Source organism: Cavia porcellus, unplaced genomic scaffold (genome assembly GCF_034190915.1).
Source record: "Cavia porcellus strain 051 isolate PalLab524CR breed Dunkin Hartley unplaced genomic scaffold, mCavPor4.1 scaffold_18, whole genome shotgun sequence".
Lineage (NCBI taxonomy): Eukaryota > Metazoa > Chordata > Mammalia > Rodentia > Caviidae > Cavia > Cavia porcellus.
In genome coordinates this window covers 25,380,535-25,402,924 of record NW_026947501.1, presented here as the reverse complement: position 1 = coordinate 25,402,924, position 22,390 = coordinate 25,380,535, and the positions used below count along the sequence as shown (strand labels likewise).

At 35.0% G+C, this 22,390-nt stretch overlaps 1 protein-coding gene across 7 annotated transcripts in view; it reads right to left on the bottom strand.

The window, feature by feature from the left end:
• Positions 1–231: 231 nt before the first annotated feature.
• Znf638 (zinc finger protein 638) overlaps positions 232–22,390 on the bottom strand; it is a 143,089-nt gene continuing 120,930 nt past the window's right edge. For 6 of the 7 annotated variants that reach the window (XM_063229573.1, XM_063229572.1, XM_063229576.1 and 3 more), the window contains 9 exons: positions 21,070–21,195; positions 18,278–18,315; positions 12,918–14,124; positions 12,180–12,245; positions 10,545–11,490; positions 9,462–9,560; positions 2,812–2,913; positions 2,194–2,312; positions 232–537 (listed from right to left, as the gene is read on the bottom strand). In XM_063229573.1, the coding sequence (XP_063085643.1) occupies positions 472–537; positions 2,194–2,312; positions 2,812–2,913; positions 9,462–9,560; positions 10,545–11,490; positions 12,180–12,245; positions 12,918–14,124; positions 18,278–18,315; positions 21,070–21,195 (2,769 nt within the window). In that variant the 3' untranslated portion in view covers positions 232–471. The remainder of the gene's footprint in view (positions 538–2,193; positions 2,313–2,811; positions 2,914–9,461; positions 9,561–10,544; positions 11,491–12,179; positions 12,246–12,917; positions 14,125–18,277; positions 18,316–21,069; positions 21,196–22,390) is intronic. The other variant, XM_063229575.1, reaches the window with a different exon arrangement.

The following is a 22,390-nucleotide window of genomic DNA, read 5'->3' as shown; positions in this document are numbered from 1 at the left end:
ATCTGGGTCAAACATGATTATATCCAGAAAAACTAAGCATTTAGGAAATCTTTGACCTACACATGGAGATGGCTGAGACAAAGTAAAACATTGTCATGCTATGACTTGAGTACTAACTTGAGTAATGTTCAGAATTCCCAACATTTCAAATCACAGAAACTTTATAGAGTATAGCCTTCTCTGCAATCACAGGCAACTGAATCTTAAGTAAGTCACAAACACAACACGGTATTTTAAATATACAGTAGGAACATTTATTTTAACACTTCTAAAAGATATTTCTCCATGCCTGATGATTTGATATAAAAATCAAACCCATCATATTTTTCCCATTAGTCTTTCTACATCCAGGGCAATCAGAAATTTGTACAACATGAATATTTGCTTCTGAAACAAAAAATTACAAATTAAATGATAACAAAAATACACAAATCAACTGGACCCTAATGAATTTTTTCCCTTTCCCCCCAATCACCTAGAGCTTCTTTCTTCGGCCTCATTCTGCTCCTTTTCCTTTCTTTGCTTGGCCATGAACTTCTGTTTAAAGCAATTTGCAATAAGAAACACATATTAGATGCGGTTTTGCTATATGTGCAAACCAGCTAATACATTTCATTCTATTTATAATTTAAAAGAGGTTGATACTACAAAATAAAGATTAGAAACATAGTCCCTTATATTAACATTCTTATCTTTCATTCATCAGTCTTCTGGTATTTTATGACATAACAGAAACTTAGTGCTTGAATATTTGATGGCCAGCAAGATAGGTAAGGCACCTTTTACCTCAGGGCTTATACTCTAATGAAGAAAGAGAAACAATAAAAATAAGGTAATTTTGGGTAAAAGTACTCTAAAATTCCAACATAGTAACTGGTGATGTAGCGGGGTGGGAATGGGAGGAGGTGGAGTATTTTACTAGCCAGGTCCTTCTTTAACAAAGTCATTTTTGAGGAATAAATACATTAGTTGAGGAAGAACGGGCTATGCAAATGGAACTGGAGGGGGCAAAAGAACAGCAATATGAAGATGCAAAAGCAGCAAGGGGCCTCTGCACGAAAAGTACAACGAAGAGAGGTCAGAATATAGTCATTAAAAACTAAGTTCAGAGTAGCAGGAAAGAATCAGATCAGGTAGGGCTCTTTGATCCCACAATAAGTCCAGATATGGGCTGTAGATGGTAGTTCAGTGACAGAGCAGTTGGCTAGCATCTGCCAGACTGTGAGCTCAAGCCCCAGTACTAAAGCGGGGAAAAAAACCCCTAGGTCTATCACTAACTAACTAGGTATGTAACCTTGGGTTTAAATATAGAACCTCAAATCTGATGTCATCTTTATTTACTTTATTACTATTTTTAAGACAGGATCTCACTATATAGTTCAAGCTGGCCTTGAAGTAACTCATTACGTAGCTCAGGCTGGCTGCAATTCACTCAGCTTCCAAATGGTCATTACAGGTATGCACCAAAATGCTATGCCCACCCTTGTTGTCATCTTTAAAAATGCAAACCAAACAAACAAAAAACCACAAAACAACAACAAAAAAACCCCCCAAAAACCAAACAAACAAAAAAAATAGGGATGGGGATATATAGCTCAGTGCTAGAGTGCTTGCTGCACAAGACCCTGAGTTCAATCCCTGGTATCTCACTCCAAATAAATAAGTAAGTAAGCAATGATATTATCTACCAAATTCAATAGATACAGTATCTAAAACAACCTCAAACATACAGGAGAAATCAGAATTTCAATTGTAGCTAATGATGATTATCTATAGTGCTTCCTTCTAACCACGTAAGCAATTTAATAAAGAGGGCTTTCTGATTAAATCAGTTTAGTCAGTTTAAATGGGATTCTTCTGACAGATATTTCAGAAATGCTAACATGTTAATAAGTACATATTTTATAACAGTACATTAGAATATGCAATTATTCAGCGCTTTAGAGTATCTTGAGACTGCTGATCAGAAATATCTACGATGGCAAGTGCTATTGTTCAAGTAAGAGGAAGAAAGGATAGAATCACTGGCAAGGTTCAGTGAAGGAGAAAACAGGATTGTAGATTTAGGAGTAAACTGGCACAAATATTCAAAAGTGTTCACAAGGGGGAAAATACACATTTTAAGAAGTTATCAATTTAATTATAATAATAGCAGCTGAAGATCTTTATGAATAAAGAACTTTTAAAAATTACCTCAGTATTTTGTTTATGACGTGTACTCTTGCAGTGATTTGTCATTGCTTTTTCACCTGAGTAGAAGAGGGAGCAAATTGGACAGAAGAATCCAGCCTTCGGTACGAGAAAATCTAAATCTGGACCACCACAAGAAAGAGGAGAAAAAGGAAAAAAAAAATCAGTAACTTATTAACTGTTGCATCAAACATGACAAACCTACTAAGTACTGTATATACTTATGTCGGCTTGTGAAATATGCTAGCTGAACAAATAAGGTTCTCAGCTCACCCCAGCTGGTCATGAGAAGGTCTGCTAGCTAAGCTTTTTATCATATTCTGCTTAACTGGAGTTTCTGCCTGGGCAAATATAATCCACCTCTCATCAGAGAAACAAAGGAAGTACCAGAAATTAAAAAAAAAAAAAAAAGATCTCTTAGACTTCAAAATGCAATAAAAATACAAAAAAAAAAAAAAAAAAAAAAAAAAAAAAAAGATTCCTGCCATGTAAAGTACAGCACAGCTAAGCTGTCTCCAGAAATACCAAGCAAGGTTTACTTAACTATTCCTCTAAACAGAACAATTACTATAGTTGTGAAAATTCCATAGGGGTAAGGAAAAAATGTCACTTTTACTTTACCTTCAGGGACATCAGATGTCATTGATTTGCCTGAAGAAGAATCTTCAATCTTCTTGCGTTTTCGATCTGGTTCTAAATCTTTTAAGTCAGATTCTTCACTAGCTAATTTTTCATGGAAAAAGAAAGGAATTCAAAACAGATTTACAGACTTTGTGAAGACAGCATAAGATAATCCCTACCCTCAAAGACTAATTTATAATTTAAAGGAAATCTTCCTTGGTTAATCCCACCTAACTTCCCTTCACAAATTATTCTTCAAGAACCACTGATATATGAAAGAAACACAAATTTGTTTATTATAGATTTAGGGGTAAAGAGCTCAAATTACAGAAATTTTAACTTACATAATACAGTTCCAGGAAAAGCCAAGTTCTGTAGTTAATGAGAAAATCTAACTTGTATATGCAAGGCACTGGCTTGAAAAGCTGACATTCGAGGAAAAGGATACTAGTAGAGAGTAACTCTGATACCCTTCCAATATACAAAAGGGCATAAACTAACAGCCCATGATAGAATCACAAACAGAATCAGAATATTAAAGCCCAGCAAAGTGAGTAAGAAGTACACAGTCTATGTTAGCAGACTCTGTATAATTTTGGGAGCAGACAAAAATGGAAACTCATTTCAAGCAGTTTTGGCTTTCCTAGGTACCTAAAACAAAGCTTATTGCTGCACAGTATTACAAAATTCTTTTTACACATAAATAATTCATTTAGCTCTTATCTCATGTGAGGTAGGTAGGTCATATCGTTCTTCAGATAAAAGAAATCAAACTCAAGAGAGGTACTATAATAACCTGGTAAGAGGAAGGCTGGACAACTAGTAAATTACAGAAACTTGCATCTTAAGATTTATGACTTTAAATTCACAACTCCCTCCACACATTACCAAATCCTCTTTACCAAACTAAGGGGATGGTTAGGAACTTTAAAATTATGACATACTCTTCTCCTATTCTTCATAGGCTACTGGTCCACCAAACCCTAGAGAATCTGCAGCTGTCTCACTTTACAGTTCAGGCTGGCCTTCAACTCACTTTGTAGCCCAGGCTGATCTTGATCCTCCTGACTCAAAACTCCCTATTGCTGAGATTAAAAGTGTGCACATCACACCCAGGTTTACTTGACTTCTTGATTAAGCCATTCAGTCTCTTAGCCCCATCTTTTTCTAGTAACCATTTATTTTTCAACAGAAGTAATAAACTTTCTCAAACATACTTGTTTATGTTACTCCAAAGGCATATTTACCATAATGTTATATAAACATATGTATAAAAATTACAACATGATTAGAAGATTAAAACAAATCAGTTGATGATTCTGGGAAGATTGAGGAACAGTAAGCAGCAGAGTAAACAGCCTCTTGGAGAGAAACAGCCCAGATGCTGGAATACAGCATTCTGGAGAAAATCAGAAGAAAAGAAATGGGTTCCGCTGACCTAAGAAGAAACTAAAGTGAGACTCGAAGATCACAGAAAAGAAAAATTTATATAGAAGGCGGTAGCAGGTGGAACTTTCACCAGAGATGGTTCCACTGTGCAAGAAGCCTGTTGGAACCCGGAGACACACAGTCACAGTGAAGCGGGTGGCTAGCAAGCCCAAAGGTCTTGGGCCCAGGAGATGCTGTGGTGGAGAGGAGCAGTGGACCAGAGAACTGCACTGGGTGGCAGTGAGTGTGGGGCACTCAGTCCTCCCCAGGGAGCGGGCCATTGGCCAAGTGCCATTTTGGCATCGGGAAGGATAAGCCTGGAACAAGAACTGCAGCTTGCTTCATTCAGCCACTCCTAGCACAGAGCAGATTGGTGAAATTGCTTGGACCGAGTACTGCCCCTGTGCATGGTCCAACAGCCAAGGCGCAGGTTTCCCTAAAGCTATCCCTAACCAACCCTGCCCACAGCACATATTAAGGTGGTAAAGACTCCCTGTGGTTTTAAGCAGCTCTGAAGGAAGGGGCCAGTCTGCCTCACCCCTGCTTATTTTCTAGTAGTCACCAGCAGATTGGTGAAAGCAGCAAGGAGCAGAAATCCTTAGTCAACATGCTTTGGGGTAATTATAACCAATACAGGAAGTGCCAGGGACCTCAGTACCCACTTGTCCAGAACTAACCAGGAACATGACAAGAGAAAGAAACAAAAGGCAGTCTCTGGCCTCCAACCCAAGTGGTACTGGTCCAGGAGAGGAAAACACAGAAGAGACTGGGAGTTATACACCTGCAGTTTCTGAAGTAACAGCAACTGACAGAAACAGCTTCATGAAACTATAAAAGAACTTACAACAGAAATACTATTATAAGTAAACGAAGATACGAGAAACATAGTAAAAGAATTGCTAAGCACCTCTAAAGACGACACAGATGGAAGAATAGAGGAGCATAGAAAAAGGAGGGAAACCTTCAATGAAGAAAAATTACCAGGAAATTAAAAATTCCATTGAAAGCTGGCAAAACTGCTTGAAAGAAACTAAAGACTATCAAACCTTGCAGACAGGTTTGCAGTTTGCAATCACAAAGGGAAAGATCTCTTTAAAATAACAAGGAATCAGAAAGTAACAATACAAAGGCTAGAAGATAACAAGAGGAACTATAACTTAATAGTGAAGAAGCAGGAGTAAATACAAAAGAAATACAAAGGCTATTTACAGAAATAATTAAAGAAAATTTCCCAAGCTTAGGAAAAGGGAAATGGTATTTAGATATATGAGACATACAGAACTCCAGCCAGCTATAACCAAAATAGATCTACACCCAGACAAATAATAATCAAGATACCAGAAATTCAACACAAGAACAGAATATTAAAAGCTGTCAGAGAAAAGAAACAGATCAGAATCACTACAGACTTCTTGACACAAACCATCAAATCAAGAGGAGCTTGAAGTGAAGTATTCCAAGTCCTAAAAATTAACTGCCAACCCAGACTGATGTATCCTGCAAAACTATCTCTCAAAATTAATGGAGAAACAAGATGCTTCCATGACAAAGAGGAACTGGGGGAGTTCATGACCACCAAACCAACCCTACAAAAAATACTGAAGGACATTCTAGAGAGAAAAAAAAAAAGACTATGGTTTCAGGAATAGCGGCAGAGGGGGTCACTGAACAGGGCAGACTATGGAATGAAGGGGAAAAGTAGACAACCAACAAAGAAAAATAGCATGGCAGAGATGAGGCAGAGAAGGTTGGCCATAATCACTAATAATACACTAATACACTAATACACTTAATACACTAATAAAAAGAAACACAGGCAGAGTGGATCAGGAGATAAGGTCCATTAATATGCTCTATATAAGAAATACAATGAACCTGAAAGAGGGTTTATAGACTGATAATCAAAGTCAAGAAAACAGGAAACCAGAAAAAAAGTGGGGGTAGCTTACCCATCAGTTTCAGATTGCTTAGAAAGCCATAGCCATAACACTTTTATACAATGGAAAACTACTGAGCTATAAAGAAAGAAAACCTTGAGGCTTTTATAGGTAAATGGATACAACTTGAGATAATACTCAGGGGCAAAAAGGTTCAGAATCACTTAGGTGGATAGCGGGTTGCCTCTCTAATTTAAAAACTAAAGAAATTAGTGGGATACAAAATGTACAGTGTATCCTGTGAAAGTGAAAGGGGAGGAATTGTCGAAAAAGAGAAGGCAGTGACTACTGTTAAATCATCACGATTTGAAACCTATAATGTTTTCATCACTCTGTTGAGTTTGGTTTTATCCTGTTCCAATTTGTGTACTTTTATTAGATTTGATGGCATGGACAGCTATTCCAAAGACAGCAGGATATACTACAGTAACCATTTTTGATTTCCTATTAACTTGATTTGAAGCCCTGTATTGCTTTCACTGTCTTGTCTTGACTGATTTTATTCAATTCTCTTTTGTTTGATAGTATAAAGTCTGATGGTATAGGCAACTACTTTGAAGATAATAAGATTCACTATGATACCCATTCTGGTTTGACTGTTATCTCTTTCAAAGTCCTATAATGTCTCCAATGTTTTGTTTTATTGATTTTTGTTCTGTACTGTTTTGTTTAATTTTATTATGCCTCATGATATGGGCAATTCTTTCGAAGACAACATGAGGCATTATGGTAACCATTGTTAATCACCCTGTATTTTGGTTTTAAGTCATGTACTATGTCCATCCTTTTGTTTTGACTGACCCCATTTTATTTTAGTCTCATTTGGTTTTATTCTCTTCAAAATTAAAAAAAAATCATTTATATTTTCACTCAAGTTTAAAAGTATGTGAAAACAGACTTTTAAACTAGGTTTTTTTGTCAGGTATATCACTCAATAATGGAAATATTTAGTTGAGATGAGGCAGTTCCAAGCAAGCTGGTGTTGAAGGTGCCCTACCCTAACAGAACTTCTAGACTAAAAACGAAAACAAAACAAAGTAACAACAAAAAAACAAACTCATGCAATCATGCCAGGAGATACTGGTATACTATTAAACAACTAACTACATCTTGTTATTAAAGATTGGTTATAAACAATAGAGGAAGGAATACCAACTTGATCATGGGAAACTCTCAAAAAATAGTGACAAATGATGCAAAAAACTGAAGATTAAATTAAAATTAAATGTAGAAACACTTTAAAAATCAAATCACAACTCAGGCATGGTGGCTTATGACTGTAATCTCAACAGTCAGAAGGCTGAGATAGGACAATCACAAGTTTAAATTCCTGTCTGAGAAGGTAGGTGAGATCCTATCTCAGAATAAAGGAGGGTTGGGGAGGTAATAACTGTATAAAGCAGTCGTGGGTTCACTTCCCTGTACTGCTCCTTCCCAAAATTAAAATTTGACCAGAATTCAAATTGGCTCATCAACTTCAGAAATATAGTAGAGAAAAAAGCCAAAATAGGGGGCTGGGGATTTAGCTCAGCGGCATAAGCGCCTGCCTTGTAAGCAGGCAGTCGTGAGTTCGATCCCTGGTACGGATAAAAACGAAACACACACACACACACACAAAGCCAAAATATATCGTTTATGGGAAATAATGAGAAAAAGGTATATATCCTTCAAAAGCTCATCTGTTAAAGGCTTGGTCCCCAAGATGACAGTGTTCAGAGGTGGGGCCTTGGAAGATGACTGGATTATGAAAGCTACAATATCAGTTTTTAATTCACTGATGGAGTCATAATTTATAGCCTTTGGAGGACATGAGGGTGGAAACTTTGGAAACCAGGGGACCAGGGCATAAGTTCAATGGCATAAGTGCCTGCCTAGCAGACGCAAGGTCATGGGTTTGAGTCCCAGTATCCCTCCCCCCACCCAAAAAAAAATTTTTTTAAAAAGCAGCAGCAATATAATTTTTGGAAGGCTGAGGCAGGAGGAGGATTCCAAGTTTGAGACCAGCCTGGACTACACAGTGAGCCCAAGACCAGCCTGAATTGCACAGTGAGACCCTGTCTCAAAAACAGAAAAGGAAAAGAAAAAGAATGTTAGGAAGCCAGGACTAGCTGAAGAAGGAAGGCATAAGGGGAGTACCCTTTAGTCTGTATTTGATCCCCAGGCCCTTCCTCTTGTCTTGCTTGTAGCTGCCACAAGTTAAACAGTTTTGCTCCTCCACACAAAAGTCCCAAAAACAACCAAGTCAAAGTTACATGGACTGAAATCTCTGAAAAAGTAAGCCAAAATAAATCTTTTCTTCTTTTAAGGCTTTTCTCTCAGATCTCAGGAAAGTTATTACAAAAGATAAAACTAAAGTTGGCAGGCAGGAGATTCTTCATTTGCTCTGGGAAACAGAAATGAAAGATTACCCTGTGAGGCACTGGCTAGGTAATGCAGAGAAAAAGGCTGATAATCTACCTAATTAGGAAACAGGAAAGAAAACATGATTTCTAATAGATTATGGGGCAGCACTGAGGGCCCAGCTGAGACTCTAAGAGACAACAGAATTGGAGAACAAGAGAACATGGAAGGTGCTGTAACAAGAATAGTAGAAGGAATATCCTTGTAGTGTTTAGTCATACTGGTAGTTGACTTTTTGTTTTACTTCTACTAATCAATAAACTCTCTCAGATCAGGAACTGTCTGCTCTTCTTCAATTCCACCCTTTGTATCACTTTACTGCACAGTATCCAACATAAAGGACACAATGATACTTACTGAGTGATTGAAGTATTCTCCCTTGATAGACCCTGTTCCTTATTTCAACTTAAATTTTATTAATGCTATTCAAATATGTAATTTAACTCAGTGGCTGGCTTCTTGTAAATATCCACAAATAATAGTTAATGAAGCATTCTACCTGATACTGCAATATGGTTAATAATCTTTTGACCCTATAATCCTAGCACTCAGGAGGCTGAGGTAGGAGGATTGCTGCAAGTTCCAGACCAGCCTGGGCTACAAAGTGAGCTCAAGGCCATCTTGAACCGTAGACTCTGTCCCAAAAAGGCAAAAGAAAGACAGGGAGAGGGAGAGAGAGAAACTTTTTGTGGCTCTTTTCCACAAATAATTCTTATTCTAGTATGTTCCATTACTTCTCTTAATCACAAAGATAAAAATCCTACCCAGATATAATAATTATAAACCTGCCATGTCCCTTCCTTCTTTATTTCTGGGTGATAAATCTTTTAAATTTCCAGTCACTCATGTTGTGTAACTCTCTCTACCCCAAAAATCCTGCTTTACCTTCAATAATTTGGAAGGCCTCTTCATATTCTCCTGGTTCTGTTGCTTTTTCTGATGGTGGTGTTTTCCCCAGTCTAACTCTCTTCATTGGTGTTTTAGCTTTAAAAACAAAAAGCCTAATTTATTGGCCGAATAACAGCAATTAAAATTGTCTAAATAAAAATTTTAAGTAACACTTTTTACAAAAAATATCTGCACTATTTCTAATATAAAATAAAATTCTATTTAAAATATTCAATGTAGTTAAAAGTTTCCTATGTTCCCAGTAATCCTGTTCCAAACAACTATCTTTTTTTCAAGATGGCTATTCATATTGCTCTAATTTGTTCCACAAGCCTGTGGGACCTTTCTTATGTATTATTCTTGTTTGCATTAAATCCTTCAAGAATTTTTAATGGAAATTATTTTTATCTCCTTCAAGTCCTATATATGAATGCTCCATTACTGTTTATCAAAATATTATGAGTTGTACTAAATCCTAAATTTATATAAAACCTGGAAGGCAATACGTTATGAACATCCTTTTGATCATGAAAAGATATGTCTTCCTCACAATTATAAACATACTACTTTCATTCTAATTTGACTATATTAGCTTACTGTTCTGTGGTTTTTGTTTTGTTTTGTTTTTTGGTACTGGGAACTGAACTCAGGACTTTGCACTTGCCAGGCAGGGGCTTGTGCTGCTGAGCTAGACTCCCAACCCCCTATTCTCCAGTTTTGTTACTGGTTCTTGTATAACATGTTGGAGCAAGCTCTGTTCTATAAATAAGAGAAATAATGTGAAATGTGTACATATTTCTATAAAATACTGGCTATAACTACTTCTCATACAGTTTTTTTTTTTTTTTTTTTTTTTTGACACAGGATCTTGCTCTGTTGCCCAGGTTAGGCTCAAACTCATGATCTTCCCACCTTAGGTTACTTGAGTTGTTGGGATTACAAGTGTGTGCTCATTGTATTTGCCTTACTTGTTGGCTTATACAGTATCAATACAGGGAACAATGATTGGCAGTACTGCAACACATATTTTAAAATTAATTCTCCCATAAAACAGGAAAACTACCACTTCCAAGTATCTACCTGCTAAGTGTCTTTCAATCGTGGTTTTCAAATCTTCTTCCACAACATTCTCATTTACTAGACCCACTTGGGATAAGGTTTCCAGGTCTGTCTTCTGTGTGTCCACAGTTCTCTTCTTTCTATCTCCCTTTTTATCTGTAGGACAGTCATTTTTGCTTTGTGCTAACTCAACTTTTAAATCATTATCTCCGTCTTCTTCCTCTCCAACTTCATCAACAGTAACAAAATTGAGTTCCTCTTTAAGGTTATTAAAATCAGCCAGCGAATCTTCATCCTCTTCAGTTACTTCATCCAATGTCACCAAATGTAAATCACAACCATCATCTTGTATTTCATCTACAGTAACTAAAGTAGAAGGGTCTTCAGGCATCTGAGATGAAATGAACCCAATGGAATCCCTGACAGTACTTCCTTCATCTCCCTTATCATTTAAAGTGGCAAAGGTTATGTCTGCTGACTCATTTAATGGTAGCTCTTCTACTTCCCCAATTTCATCCACAGTTACCAAGCGTTCTTGCTTCAGAAGATCTTGTTCTTCAGCCACTGACAAAACAGTAACATCTTTTGGTTCACTGTGGGAAATGCAATCATCATGGTCAATTAATTCATCTAGTGTAAGAAGTGAATTTGAATTTTTTACCATTTCTTCCATATTTAGTTCTTCTTCATCAATTACTTCATCCACAGTGACTAGAGCTTGTGCATCTGCATCTTCCTCTTCCCCAATCTCATCCAATGTTACAAAAGATAATTCTCCCTCAACACTATGAGAGGCAGAAGTTTTCCCCTTTTTCTTCTTTAAGTTCAGTTCAGAAGGAGGATTATTTCTGAGAGCTTCTTTCCTTTTCCCCTTTAATGGATTCTGCTTGGCTTGAGAAGGATTCACTACTTCTATTACCTCATCCACAGTAACAAATTCATCCAAATTAAATGAAAATAATGGTTCCTGTTGGAAAGTTTAAAATCAGGATTACTTCTTAAAATACAATTAGTATAAATTAGCTACAGTTCACAAAGTGCCAAAAGTAATCCTAACAATATCAGTCTTATTTTGCTTTTACATAATTTTAATAAAATTACAATTACTTCCTACGACTAACTTTTAAAACATAATGGCATAAAAATACCACATTCAGAGCATCTGTTGAACAATTAGTATAAAGAAAGTACTGTTCTATATGCTAAATATCTAACATAACCGCTCAAATATAGCTAGAAAGTAAATAGCTAAATTGCTCTATCGATCAATTTATATATTTAACATAGATAATACTAAAATATTAAGTTTAACTTTTGAGGAAGCTACATGAAAAAATTACTAAAACTTTAATATTTATACATTTTAAAAAAGGAATTAATTTGAAATCTTGTGTCTACATTAAAGAAAATAAATTTCCATGATGGTTTCTTATGCTATTTATGATCAACTAGTTGTACATATAATAAAAAACTATTCATCCTATCTCAAGATAAAAAAAATGAGTTAGTGCTAAGATTAGGCAGAGTCAAAAGTAAAGTATATCATTCTTGTTATCATTATAAACATTTTTATCAACTATTATAAGGCAGACGAGGTAAGACAGATGAATTCTGCTATGGAAGGAAAGAAATGAAGGATTAGTATAAATGGTTTACCTCTTTAGATTTAGAACTTCTACCAGTAGTACTTTTAGAATTTTTAGTGTTTTGCCCAGTCAGAGCCTGAAATATTAAGAAATACAGAAAAACAATTTACAAAAGGTTATAAATGCTCTAAAAATGGGCCGGAGTTGGGGTGGGATTGGGTGGGGTGGTCGTGAACAGGGTGGAGGGGAAATAAAGGGAACATTTAAACAGCAAACATCCATATACAGTCAATTATGCAAATATTAAACAAGTTAACAAAAGTAACTCAACAGCATTCAACATTACAGGCATAGCCTCCAAAAGCTGCAGTTCAATTCAGTTTTACGGATCTTTTCTTACATCCACAATGTCTAAGTTGGGCAGCGACCTGATTAAAAAAGCTTCAATATAAAAGAGAAAATGGGTATTCCATTCAGAAGGAGAAAGCTAAATCACCTGAGAAGAGTCACTACAGACTTTTGTTAAACCACACCACTTTATTTCTGACCAACTTTTATCTTTATAACAGTCATATTCTCTTACCAAATAATAGTTTCCAAACCTGTTAATAAATTAGAAACTTTGAGCTTGATACTCTAAATGTCTACTGGCTTAGATCAGTTGTTTAAGAAAGGGAGATGATAACTTAGGGGGGGGGTAGAGTGGGGAGATGACAGGTATGAAACAAGATTACATCTCCTACTTCACAGCTGCAGCAGAGATAAGTACTTCAAAGACACACTGAGCCAGTCTTCCTACTCTCCTCACCTTATTGTTGCTGTCATCCCGTTTCATGATGGAAAGTCTAGCCTCAGTTTCCTGAGACTGTTTTGTTATGTCCTTGTAATCCAATTTAGTATCCTTGCCTTGCAGGGCTGATATCTTTCCACTGCCTCCTCTGGTACCACCACTCTGTGTGGGTTTGAATTTATTGCTGCCTTCTGCCAAGCCTGATCTGGCACTTTTAAGTAGACCAAATTCCTTGGTTGAAAGTTTCTTTTCAGCATTTATTTGATCTTTAGCCACAGATTTTAGAAAACTTCTCTGATTTTCAGTTTTTGAAGCAGTAGCTTTTGCCTTAGAAGGGACCATAGTAGCTTTGATGCCTGATTTACTGCTACATACATTTGATCCAGCCAGTATACTAGTTTTACCAGTTTCATCAGGCTTATTGGTCTGACCCACTCCTTTACTTGGGTATGCCTTGATCATGCTTTCTGCAGATTTTTCTTTTACTGCTGTCATAATCTTTTCTAATTTTTCTGCTATTGTTTTAGTGTCATTCTTTTCAGTCTTCTCTGTTCCTATTTGTAGATCCATTCTGGTTTCCTTTGTAATAAATTCATTTTCTTCCTTTTCATCCATGTTACTTTTTTCAGAAATATCCTTTTTGCTTATTTCCTTCTCATCCCCAGTATCACCTAGTACTGTGGTGACAACACAAGTAGATGGCACTATTTCTGAAACATGTTCATGGTTGTCCACTTCAACTACAGCTTCTACCATAGACTGTGTTATTTCAGAAAAGAAATCATCTGCCTCAGATGGAGGTTCTAGAGGAATTATTCCTTTGATGCTCCTTTCTTCTACCAAGGCACTGCCTGATGTTGATAATTCTGTTTCAGGGTTCACAGCTTCTGCTTCTTCCTTCTCCAAGTCACTGGTATACGCCTGATTTAAAGCAGACTCCTCTGTATTTTCAGTGAATAATTCGATACTGGCTGAAGTAGAGGCAACAAGAGGGAGTTCTATGTTGATCTCTCCTTGAGTTTCAACTTCCAGTGTTTCAATACCAAGGTCAGAATTACAAAGTACTTTTTCAGGTTCTTCCTCGCAAGGCTCTTCCTGCTGTACCAAAGTTTCTGTATGAATGCTGGGAGTAGTTTCTTCTTCAACCTTACTAGGTTTAAGAGAGGGACTATCGGCTGCTGTTTGCACCTCACTTTCATCAACTGGATTGTTTTTCAAGCCAGGGCTAAAAGTATTTAAAACAAACAAAAAGAACACAAACAAAAACAAACAAAAAATCAAACTATGATGAGAATTCAACCATTATAAATAATCCTGTTAATGCCAATTGTAAAGACTTCCTGATGCATTAGTAATAAGCACTAGGAAATCCAGCCTGTCAGCACTAAAGTGGTTAGAATGTTAATATGTAAACAATATAAAAATTTAAGAGATCTTTCATTTCACTGAAGACTTTTCTTTAATTCAAAGGAAATAGTGGCAAACCATGACTGCTAATAGGTTTGTTCCTTTTAATCATTTAAGTTATAATCAGTATTTTTCCTTCTATGTCGTTTGTATCCGACATCAGGTCAAATAAATAAACATCTAAAATTAGTATTAGAGTTCTATCCTCCCAACAGTGGTCACTTAAGTAACATGTACGGAGTTCTACAAAGAAATCCTTTTTAGAAAGATCACGAACATAAACACTGGTATTGCTAGTAGTGATGCTACTTTTAAGTCTTTCTCAGAATGGGCGGGGGGGTTTCAGGGACATGTGAAATTGATTTGCTTTCAATTTCCCAAGAACTGTACTTATTAATGATACTACTTAAAAATTTTTTCACTTTGGAAATATCCTTTAAATAATTGTGTTGAAGATTTAAAGTTAAAGGTGAAACACCTGATAACACCACCTTAAGATGAACACAGTCTTACTTAAAACATTTGCATTTAGCTATTATTATAAAAAATAATGTTGAAAAGAAACCTTCCCAGTTACCAAGAATAATAAAATTCTAATTATTCAGATGAAATGGAGGAAATGCATGCCTAAGTATCTGTACTGGATCTTATCTCATTATGGCTACCCCAAACCCACAGTAAATGAAAGTGATTTTATAGTTCTATTACTTTCACTGAGGCAGTAAAACAATAAACTATTTTTATGTTATTATCCCACAGATTAGCAATGACTCTGCTTTAACAAGAAACATCACAGGTTCTAAAAACAATAGCCAACATGCTAAAAACCTAAATTAAAGTTTAATAAATATAATCACAAAATTACACTGAAAGTGGCAAGTTGGAGGAAGATACCAGAATGTAATCATATTAATACCTCACAGCAAAAAAGTAAGTTTTTCTTCTTTTTCAAAGAGGAAGATGGACCATTCCTTTTGACATGCTTCTCCAAGGATGGATATACGCCCTTTAGTTAAATGCCTAAGTGTTAAGTACCTGTGTCCTGAAAGATTATTTCACAAGTTTGGAAGAGATGCTTTCTATCGAAGTCTGAATGAATGTACTGATTCTCCCCAAAGGATGATTATGTTTGCAAAGGAGAATATTTTCCTACCAGATCAGAGAAACACTCAAGTTCAAAGAAGTTTGAGGAATTTAAGGAGAACAGCCAGTAACCACAGACCTTAATCAATATGTAGTCTACATAGTGTGCAAGCTACCCTTTGTATGCTGCTAAAATGCTATTATTTGAAATAATTCATACCTCTTATACTGAAAATAGCCATGGGTGATTTTAAATGTTCCAAACTCTTAACACTCAAAATTTGTGACCAAGCACAAATGACACAAAATTGTTTGTAACATTCATACTTACAGCAGTTATGTGTTACGTAGATATTCTCAAATGTCTTTAAATTACAAGACTTATTTCCAATTGAACAAATCCAAACTTCTACCTTATTAATGTACTCTGTGTATCTTAAAGATTACAAGTTACAGCTATATATTTATTAATAACTAGAAGAATAATAATGTAGATGACCTTGATTTCTGGCTCAGAACACAGCAAACTTCCCACTATACCACTCTTAAAGGTTGTCAATAAAAAGTTTTTATCTTTTGTATGAAATGAATCACTATGCAATTCCATACATGAGGCAGAGAACACAGATGTTTAGAATATCTGTCTTTGTGTGATTAGCACAAGTGATTCATATGACACTGTTTTGCATGGAGGGATCAGTACAGGTATAATGTGTTATTAAATTATGAATTGAGAAGTCATCTGAATAGGAAATCTATTTAAACAGCTTGCATTAATTATAAACAAAAGATCATAAGATGAACTGACAACCACAAGTACTTTTGAAAAACAACAAACTCTAGCATTTTCTTGGCATCAGTTTACTCCAAAAGAAAAGTCAAGTATTCCTGCCATATCCCACATCTTTTTCTCTGATGAAAGACACACACACACACACACACACACACACACACACACACACAGAGCAATATGGGAATTAAGAAGTTATTAGTGCCAGGTGTGGTGGTGCACCCCTGTAATCCCAACACTTGAGAGGCTGAGGCAGGAGGATCGCCTCAAGTCTGAGACCAGTCGGGACTACGTAAGAACATCCAAAGCCAGTCTGTACTACACAGCAAGACTCTATCTCAAAAACCAAAAAAGTCCTCCGAACAAATAAACAAACACAAATCCACAAAAACCCAAAAAGCAAACAAGTTATTAGTGCTAGAATTTTTGTTTTTTTGGTACTGGGGCTTGAACTTATGTCTTCAAGCTTACCAGGCAGCGGTTATACCCCTGAGCCCCTGGCCTCAGTGCTACAATTTTTAAAGTTAATTTTTGAGACGAGGTAACTACTTGGAAGTTCATTTTTTAAAAAAAATGCAACTTAAAAAAAATAAACAATGAAAGACAATGATCAATTGCTAATGCTTGAAGACAATAGTTTTTCTTGTGGACTTCTAAGACACTTTGTCAAATAAAATAAATTTATGGGACAACCTGTTTATTGGTCCTCTACAGAAGTAATGTGTATTGTGGCCAAACTACAGGCTCTCTATACCAATATATGTGGCATTTTTATTTGTTAAGTCCCTTTGTGAATATGAATGCAACTGATTTGATGCTGTAAAACTTAGAAAGTTTATGCTGACACAGCAAAACTTACTTAAAAGTTAACAGAAGTTACTGTACTCAAAGTCATCTTTATAATCTAGAACAGGGTACTTCTGTAAAAACTACTGAGAAAAACCTAAGTAACATTCTGTCCTTATAATTAGTATATCAGGCCAGCCAGACCAGGCATGCTGGTACAAGCTTATAATCTCAGAAACTGGAAGACTGAGCCAGAAGGATCATCTTAAATTTGAGGCTGTCCTGACCTGAGCTACAAGGTGAGTTCACGGCCAGCCTGACAAAATCCTGTCTCAAAACAAAACAAAACAAAACAAAACAACCCCAAACAATAACAACAAAAACCCAAGAAAAAAAATTTATGTACCAAATGAAATACACATTTTCTGTATCTAAACAGACAACTGTTTCAAGTCCATATCTTCTTACAATACAGGTTAATGAATACAAGTAATCAATTAGTATACAGGAGGGAAAGGAAATATTCAATATCAGTAATTCTCAATAAAAACAGTGAAAGGTACATGGATTGCTGTAAAGAAAGTGGCAACAAAAAGGGTATTCACCAGCATAAGAACATTACTAAGGAAAAGGTATACCACATTTGCTCAAAATATGTTCCTGAGTCCCTAGTTTATATAGAATCTAAAAAACAAGATTTTATCCCCTAAAATATAAACTAACACATATTTTCTTGACAAACATGCCTTCTTCCCACCCTTGTTGGTTTTTTTTTTTTTTTTGGGTACTGGGAATTGAACTTACAACCTTGAGCTTGCCAGGTAGGCATTTGTACTGCTGAGCTAAACCCCCAGCCCTTGATGTTTTAAAATGTACCCATACATTTTAATTCAAAATTATGTTATTATTTAATAAAAATTTAAGGTTAAAATTTGATTACTGCAATTCCACTATTTTTGAATAGAAAAATCTAAACAAAAAAGTATTTAATAATGTTTATGGAACTGTATTGGCTCAAGAGTCTCTACAAAATATTTTATAAAGAAATACTTGTACATATCTACAAATACTTGTATTCCTTTATAAAATTGAAACTGTGTTTATACATAGCTTCTCCAAACAATAAATAACTGACCAAGATAAAACTCCTAGGTAAAACTGAACGTCTCCCCAAAAGTCATAAGCCCGCATATACATAATATGAATATATGAAGAACTGTTTACTACTTAAGGATAATTATTGTAAAATACAGAGATAAAATTCAGTCATATAAAACCATATAAATATGCCAGTAAACTTAAAGCAACATACCTTTCTCTTACTAATTCTGGTTCTTTCTCAGTTTGAACCTGTAACACAATCCAAATTAGGAGTTATTCTAATGAAGTTATTAGAAACTATTATAAGTTTTAAATATTTAACCAATCAATCCAATGTTTTCAGCTAAAATATAAACAAAAACAAACATGAAAGATACACTATAAAAATTAAGAGCACTTAGTTTCAGTGGCCATGTAACTATCAAATATTCTTCTCATTAAAGATCAATGTTAGGTTACACAAAATAACTGAGTTAACTATTTCTTTTCTTTCTTTCTTTTTTTTTTTTGTCTTTTTCCTTTTTTATTGGTACCGGGGATTGAACCCACGACTGCCTGCTTGCAAGGCGGGCGCTTATGCCGCTGAGCTAAATCCCCAGCCCCTATTTTAACTATTTCTTTAAATAACTATTAAGTTTAGCTCAGCGGCATAAGCACCTGCCTTGCAAGCAGGCAGTCGTGAGTTCGATCCCTGGTATCGATAAAAATGAAAAAGACAAAACAAGAAAAAAGAAAAGAAGATTTTTACTTATGAGGAAGACTAAAAAGTTTCCTACTCAAAACTTTTAAAAGCAATGAATAATAATCCTTTAAAACACTAATCTGGCATGATATATCATATACAGATACAAACTCCCTATCAATACATGTATCTAAAATGTAACAATTAAATAAAAAGTTTTAAAAAAATAACTACTAAAAAACTTAATATTCTGGGGTCCAGAAAAGAAGCAGAAATTAAAACATCAGTGCCTATGTACCAAGCACTGTCCTAGGCACCTGGAAATATATTGATGAACAAAATGGTAAAAATGTTTGCCCTTTAGAGATTATATCTACAAAAAGTAGGCTCTTTTCTACGGGAATCATGAGTTCTCTCTGTGGAAACTGTCTTTTTAGCAAAAAGCTTTTTCAGACTTGGTGCTGAATGCCAGAGTAAAGGCCTTCTTTACTAGAGTATCTAATGGGAAGATACATCCTAATGCTATAGCAGAAATTAAAGACAACAGCTTTTAAGCCCCATCCCACAGGTAGTATTTATAGTGTTTCCATTGAGTGGAGAGGCTTGTAGAGGAAAAAACCCCATGAGACAGTGGAGAAAATCTGTAATAGGAACCTAATATTAGGTATTTACTTCCTAATTCATAAGAAGAAAAAAAAATGCATGGGATTGATCAAGATCAGCATACAAAACTAACTGAAGATACCTTTCAGACAAATGAAGAACTTAAAAAAAATTAACAAATGTCTTCAGAAAAATTCATTAAAATAAAGCATCTACAAAATCAGTATAGATTTCTAAAAAACATTAGAGAAGAAATAATGAGTAACATTCCTCAGATGAAAAAACACTAATCTTCAGATTAAAAACAAACTGACAGCTTTAAATAAGCAAAATATAAAAATGAATCCCAAACAAAGACAAAAACTTTATTTAAGGAATTAGGTATACTGATCCTCAGAAATTCTTAAATCCCCAAGTATGTCCTAAGGCCTTTGCTCTTCTAAAAAGTCTCTTCATATCTTTGTAGAGTTGATCTCTTCTTTCAGAACTTGAAACTCTCTTTTAGAGGAGTTATAAGCCTTTTACACCTATACCTCATTTTTGGAATGACACATAACAGAATACAACATGAATTTTTCTCTTCAAATTTTTGTTGCTTAACCTTTTCTTGGTAATGTAAACCAATGTCATGGAAAAAAACATTTATTTTTTGGTACCGGGGATTGAACCCACAACCTCACACTTGCTAGGAAGGCACTTGTGCCACTTAGCTAAATCCCTGGCCCTGGAAAAATTTTTAAAAAAACTGCAATCTGCAGCATAAATCTTCAGGTTAATATATACACCCCCTCCATCTGTCACTCTATCTTTTTACCTTGATTTATGTTTTCCCATTACTTTTTATCACGTGACATTTTATACATTCATTAAGTAAATAATATACTTTTTTTTTTTTTTGAACCAGGAATCAAACTCATGACCTTGCACTTGCCAGACAGGCGCTTGTGCCACTGAGCTGTATCTCCATCCAGTACTTTTGAGTTTAAATGATAGAATTTTGGTTTTTTCAGCTACAGCAAGATTTTGTGAAGATTAATAAAAAACATACTGCTACTGCTAACGAAAACAAGGCCCTATTATTGACCATCTATTAGCATACTACAGAATTATTAGAAAAAAATTTGAGTTTCAATTTAATTTTTTCACCGGTGAACTCTTCATAAACTTTTGTACATATACTGCTATGTACTACTACGCAAACTAAAAACCTATAAAATCTGATTTCTTATAAAACAAATTCTGATAAAGTCAACAAAATTTTCTCCTAGAAGAAAACAGTAATAATATAAATTTAAAGCAACCTTTAGATTCCAGAGGCAGCTATGAAACATATGAGTTATTCCGCCCATGTAATTAAGTACCAGAATACATATTTTTCAAAATTACCTCAATTCTCATTTAAGCAAATTTATACCACTGCATAACTATGGAAACTATAAATTTTTTTTTTTTTTTGTCGTTTTCTTTTTTATCGGTACCGGAGATCGAACTCACAACTGCCTGCTTACAAGGCAGGTGCTTATGCCGCTGAGCTAAATCCCCAGCCCCTGAAACTTTAAATTTTTAAAAAGCAGATTTTCAATCTGGACACAAAACCAAAGTACTCAGAATAATTCTTGAAACTGCACTGAGAATATACTTTTGAGCTTTGCTAAAATGACCTTTATGCTTGTTTTACATTTATAAAACAATAATAGTAATCCAAAAAAGTATCTTACCTCTGATGAATCTATCTTTGAAGATAAACTGCAAGTCAATATATGGTCACCTATATTTTGTGGATTTTGTTTCAGAAAGTTGTACATTGACTGAGCAGATTCAGGGCTTTCTAATTGAAGAATTGCCTTTGGAGAATATAAAAAAAAAGTATGAATTGTTCCTGAAAATATTAAAGGTAAAATTATTATTGACCCAACAATTCTACTTTGTAGTATACATGCAAAAGAATTGAGAACAAGGAACTCAAACATTTGCACATCCATATTCACAGAAGCATTATTTACAACAATCAAAAGTTAGAAGCAACCCAACTGCCCATCAGTGTATGAGCAGATTTTTAAAATGTGGTGTTTACATACAGTAGACTACTGTTCAGTTTCAAAAATAAAGGAAATTCTGACACATTACAACATGGATGAACATGCAACACATAGTAAGTGAAATAAACCAGTCACAAAAGAGCAAATTCCACATATATGAGATATCTACAGTATTCCTAATAACAGAACCAGAAAACAGGACTGTGGTTGATGGGCAGTGGAGAACAATGAAGAGTTAATTTTTAATGCATAAGTAGCTAAGCTTCAGTTTGAGAAGCTGGAAAAGTTCTGGAAATGCATGGTGGTAGCAGTTATACATGTGAATGTATTTAATACCACCAAACTGATACACATGGTTAAAAATTAAATGTATGTGTCCCAAGAGATACAATTTGTACAATTTACTACAATAAAATTTTAAAGAATTTTCATATATTTTTCTTTCAGGATTCAGATACATGATTGTAAGAATAATTCTTATTTCAAGGTCAACCAGAGAAAGCAGTCCTCAGAAGGCTGCACAGTAATGGAAAACCTCGAAAGAAAGACTTTTTTGTTTTGTGCAGTGATAGTGATGACTGAAATCAGAGCCTTTGCACTAAACTATATCCACAACTCTTATTTTTTACTTTAAGACAGGGTCTTGGTAAATTGCCCATGTTGGACCCAAACTTGAAATCCTCCTGTCTCAGCTTCTCAGAATGCTGGGAATACAGTAGTGGCTTCATTTATTTTTACCAATAGGAATAAGGGCGTTCAAAGCAAAGGTTCAGAATTCTGCATACTGTGTGCACCCTACCTTCTATTCTAGCTTGTACCATTTCTATAATGTCAAATATATGCTATAAGAACATATCTAAAAAAAATTAGTATCTAATTGTTGCTTACTTACAATTATGAACATTGTCAACTTTGATATGAAATCGTTTCCTCAATAATATATTTTTAAATAAAATCTAATTTTCATGGACATGCTACTGAAATATATACATTAAAAACA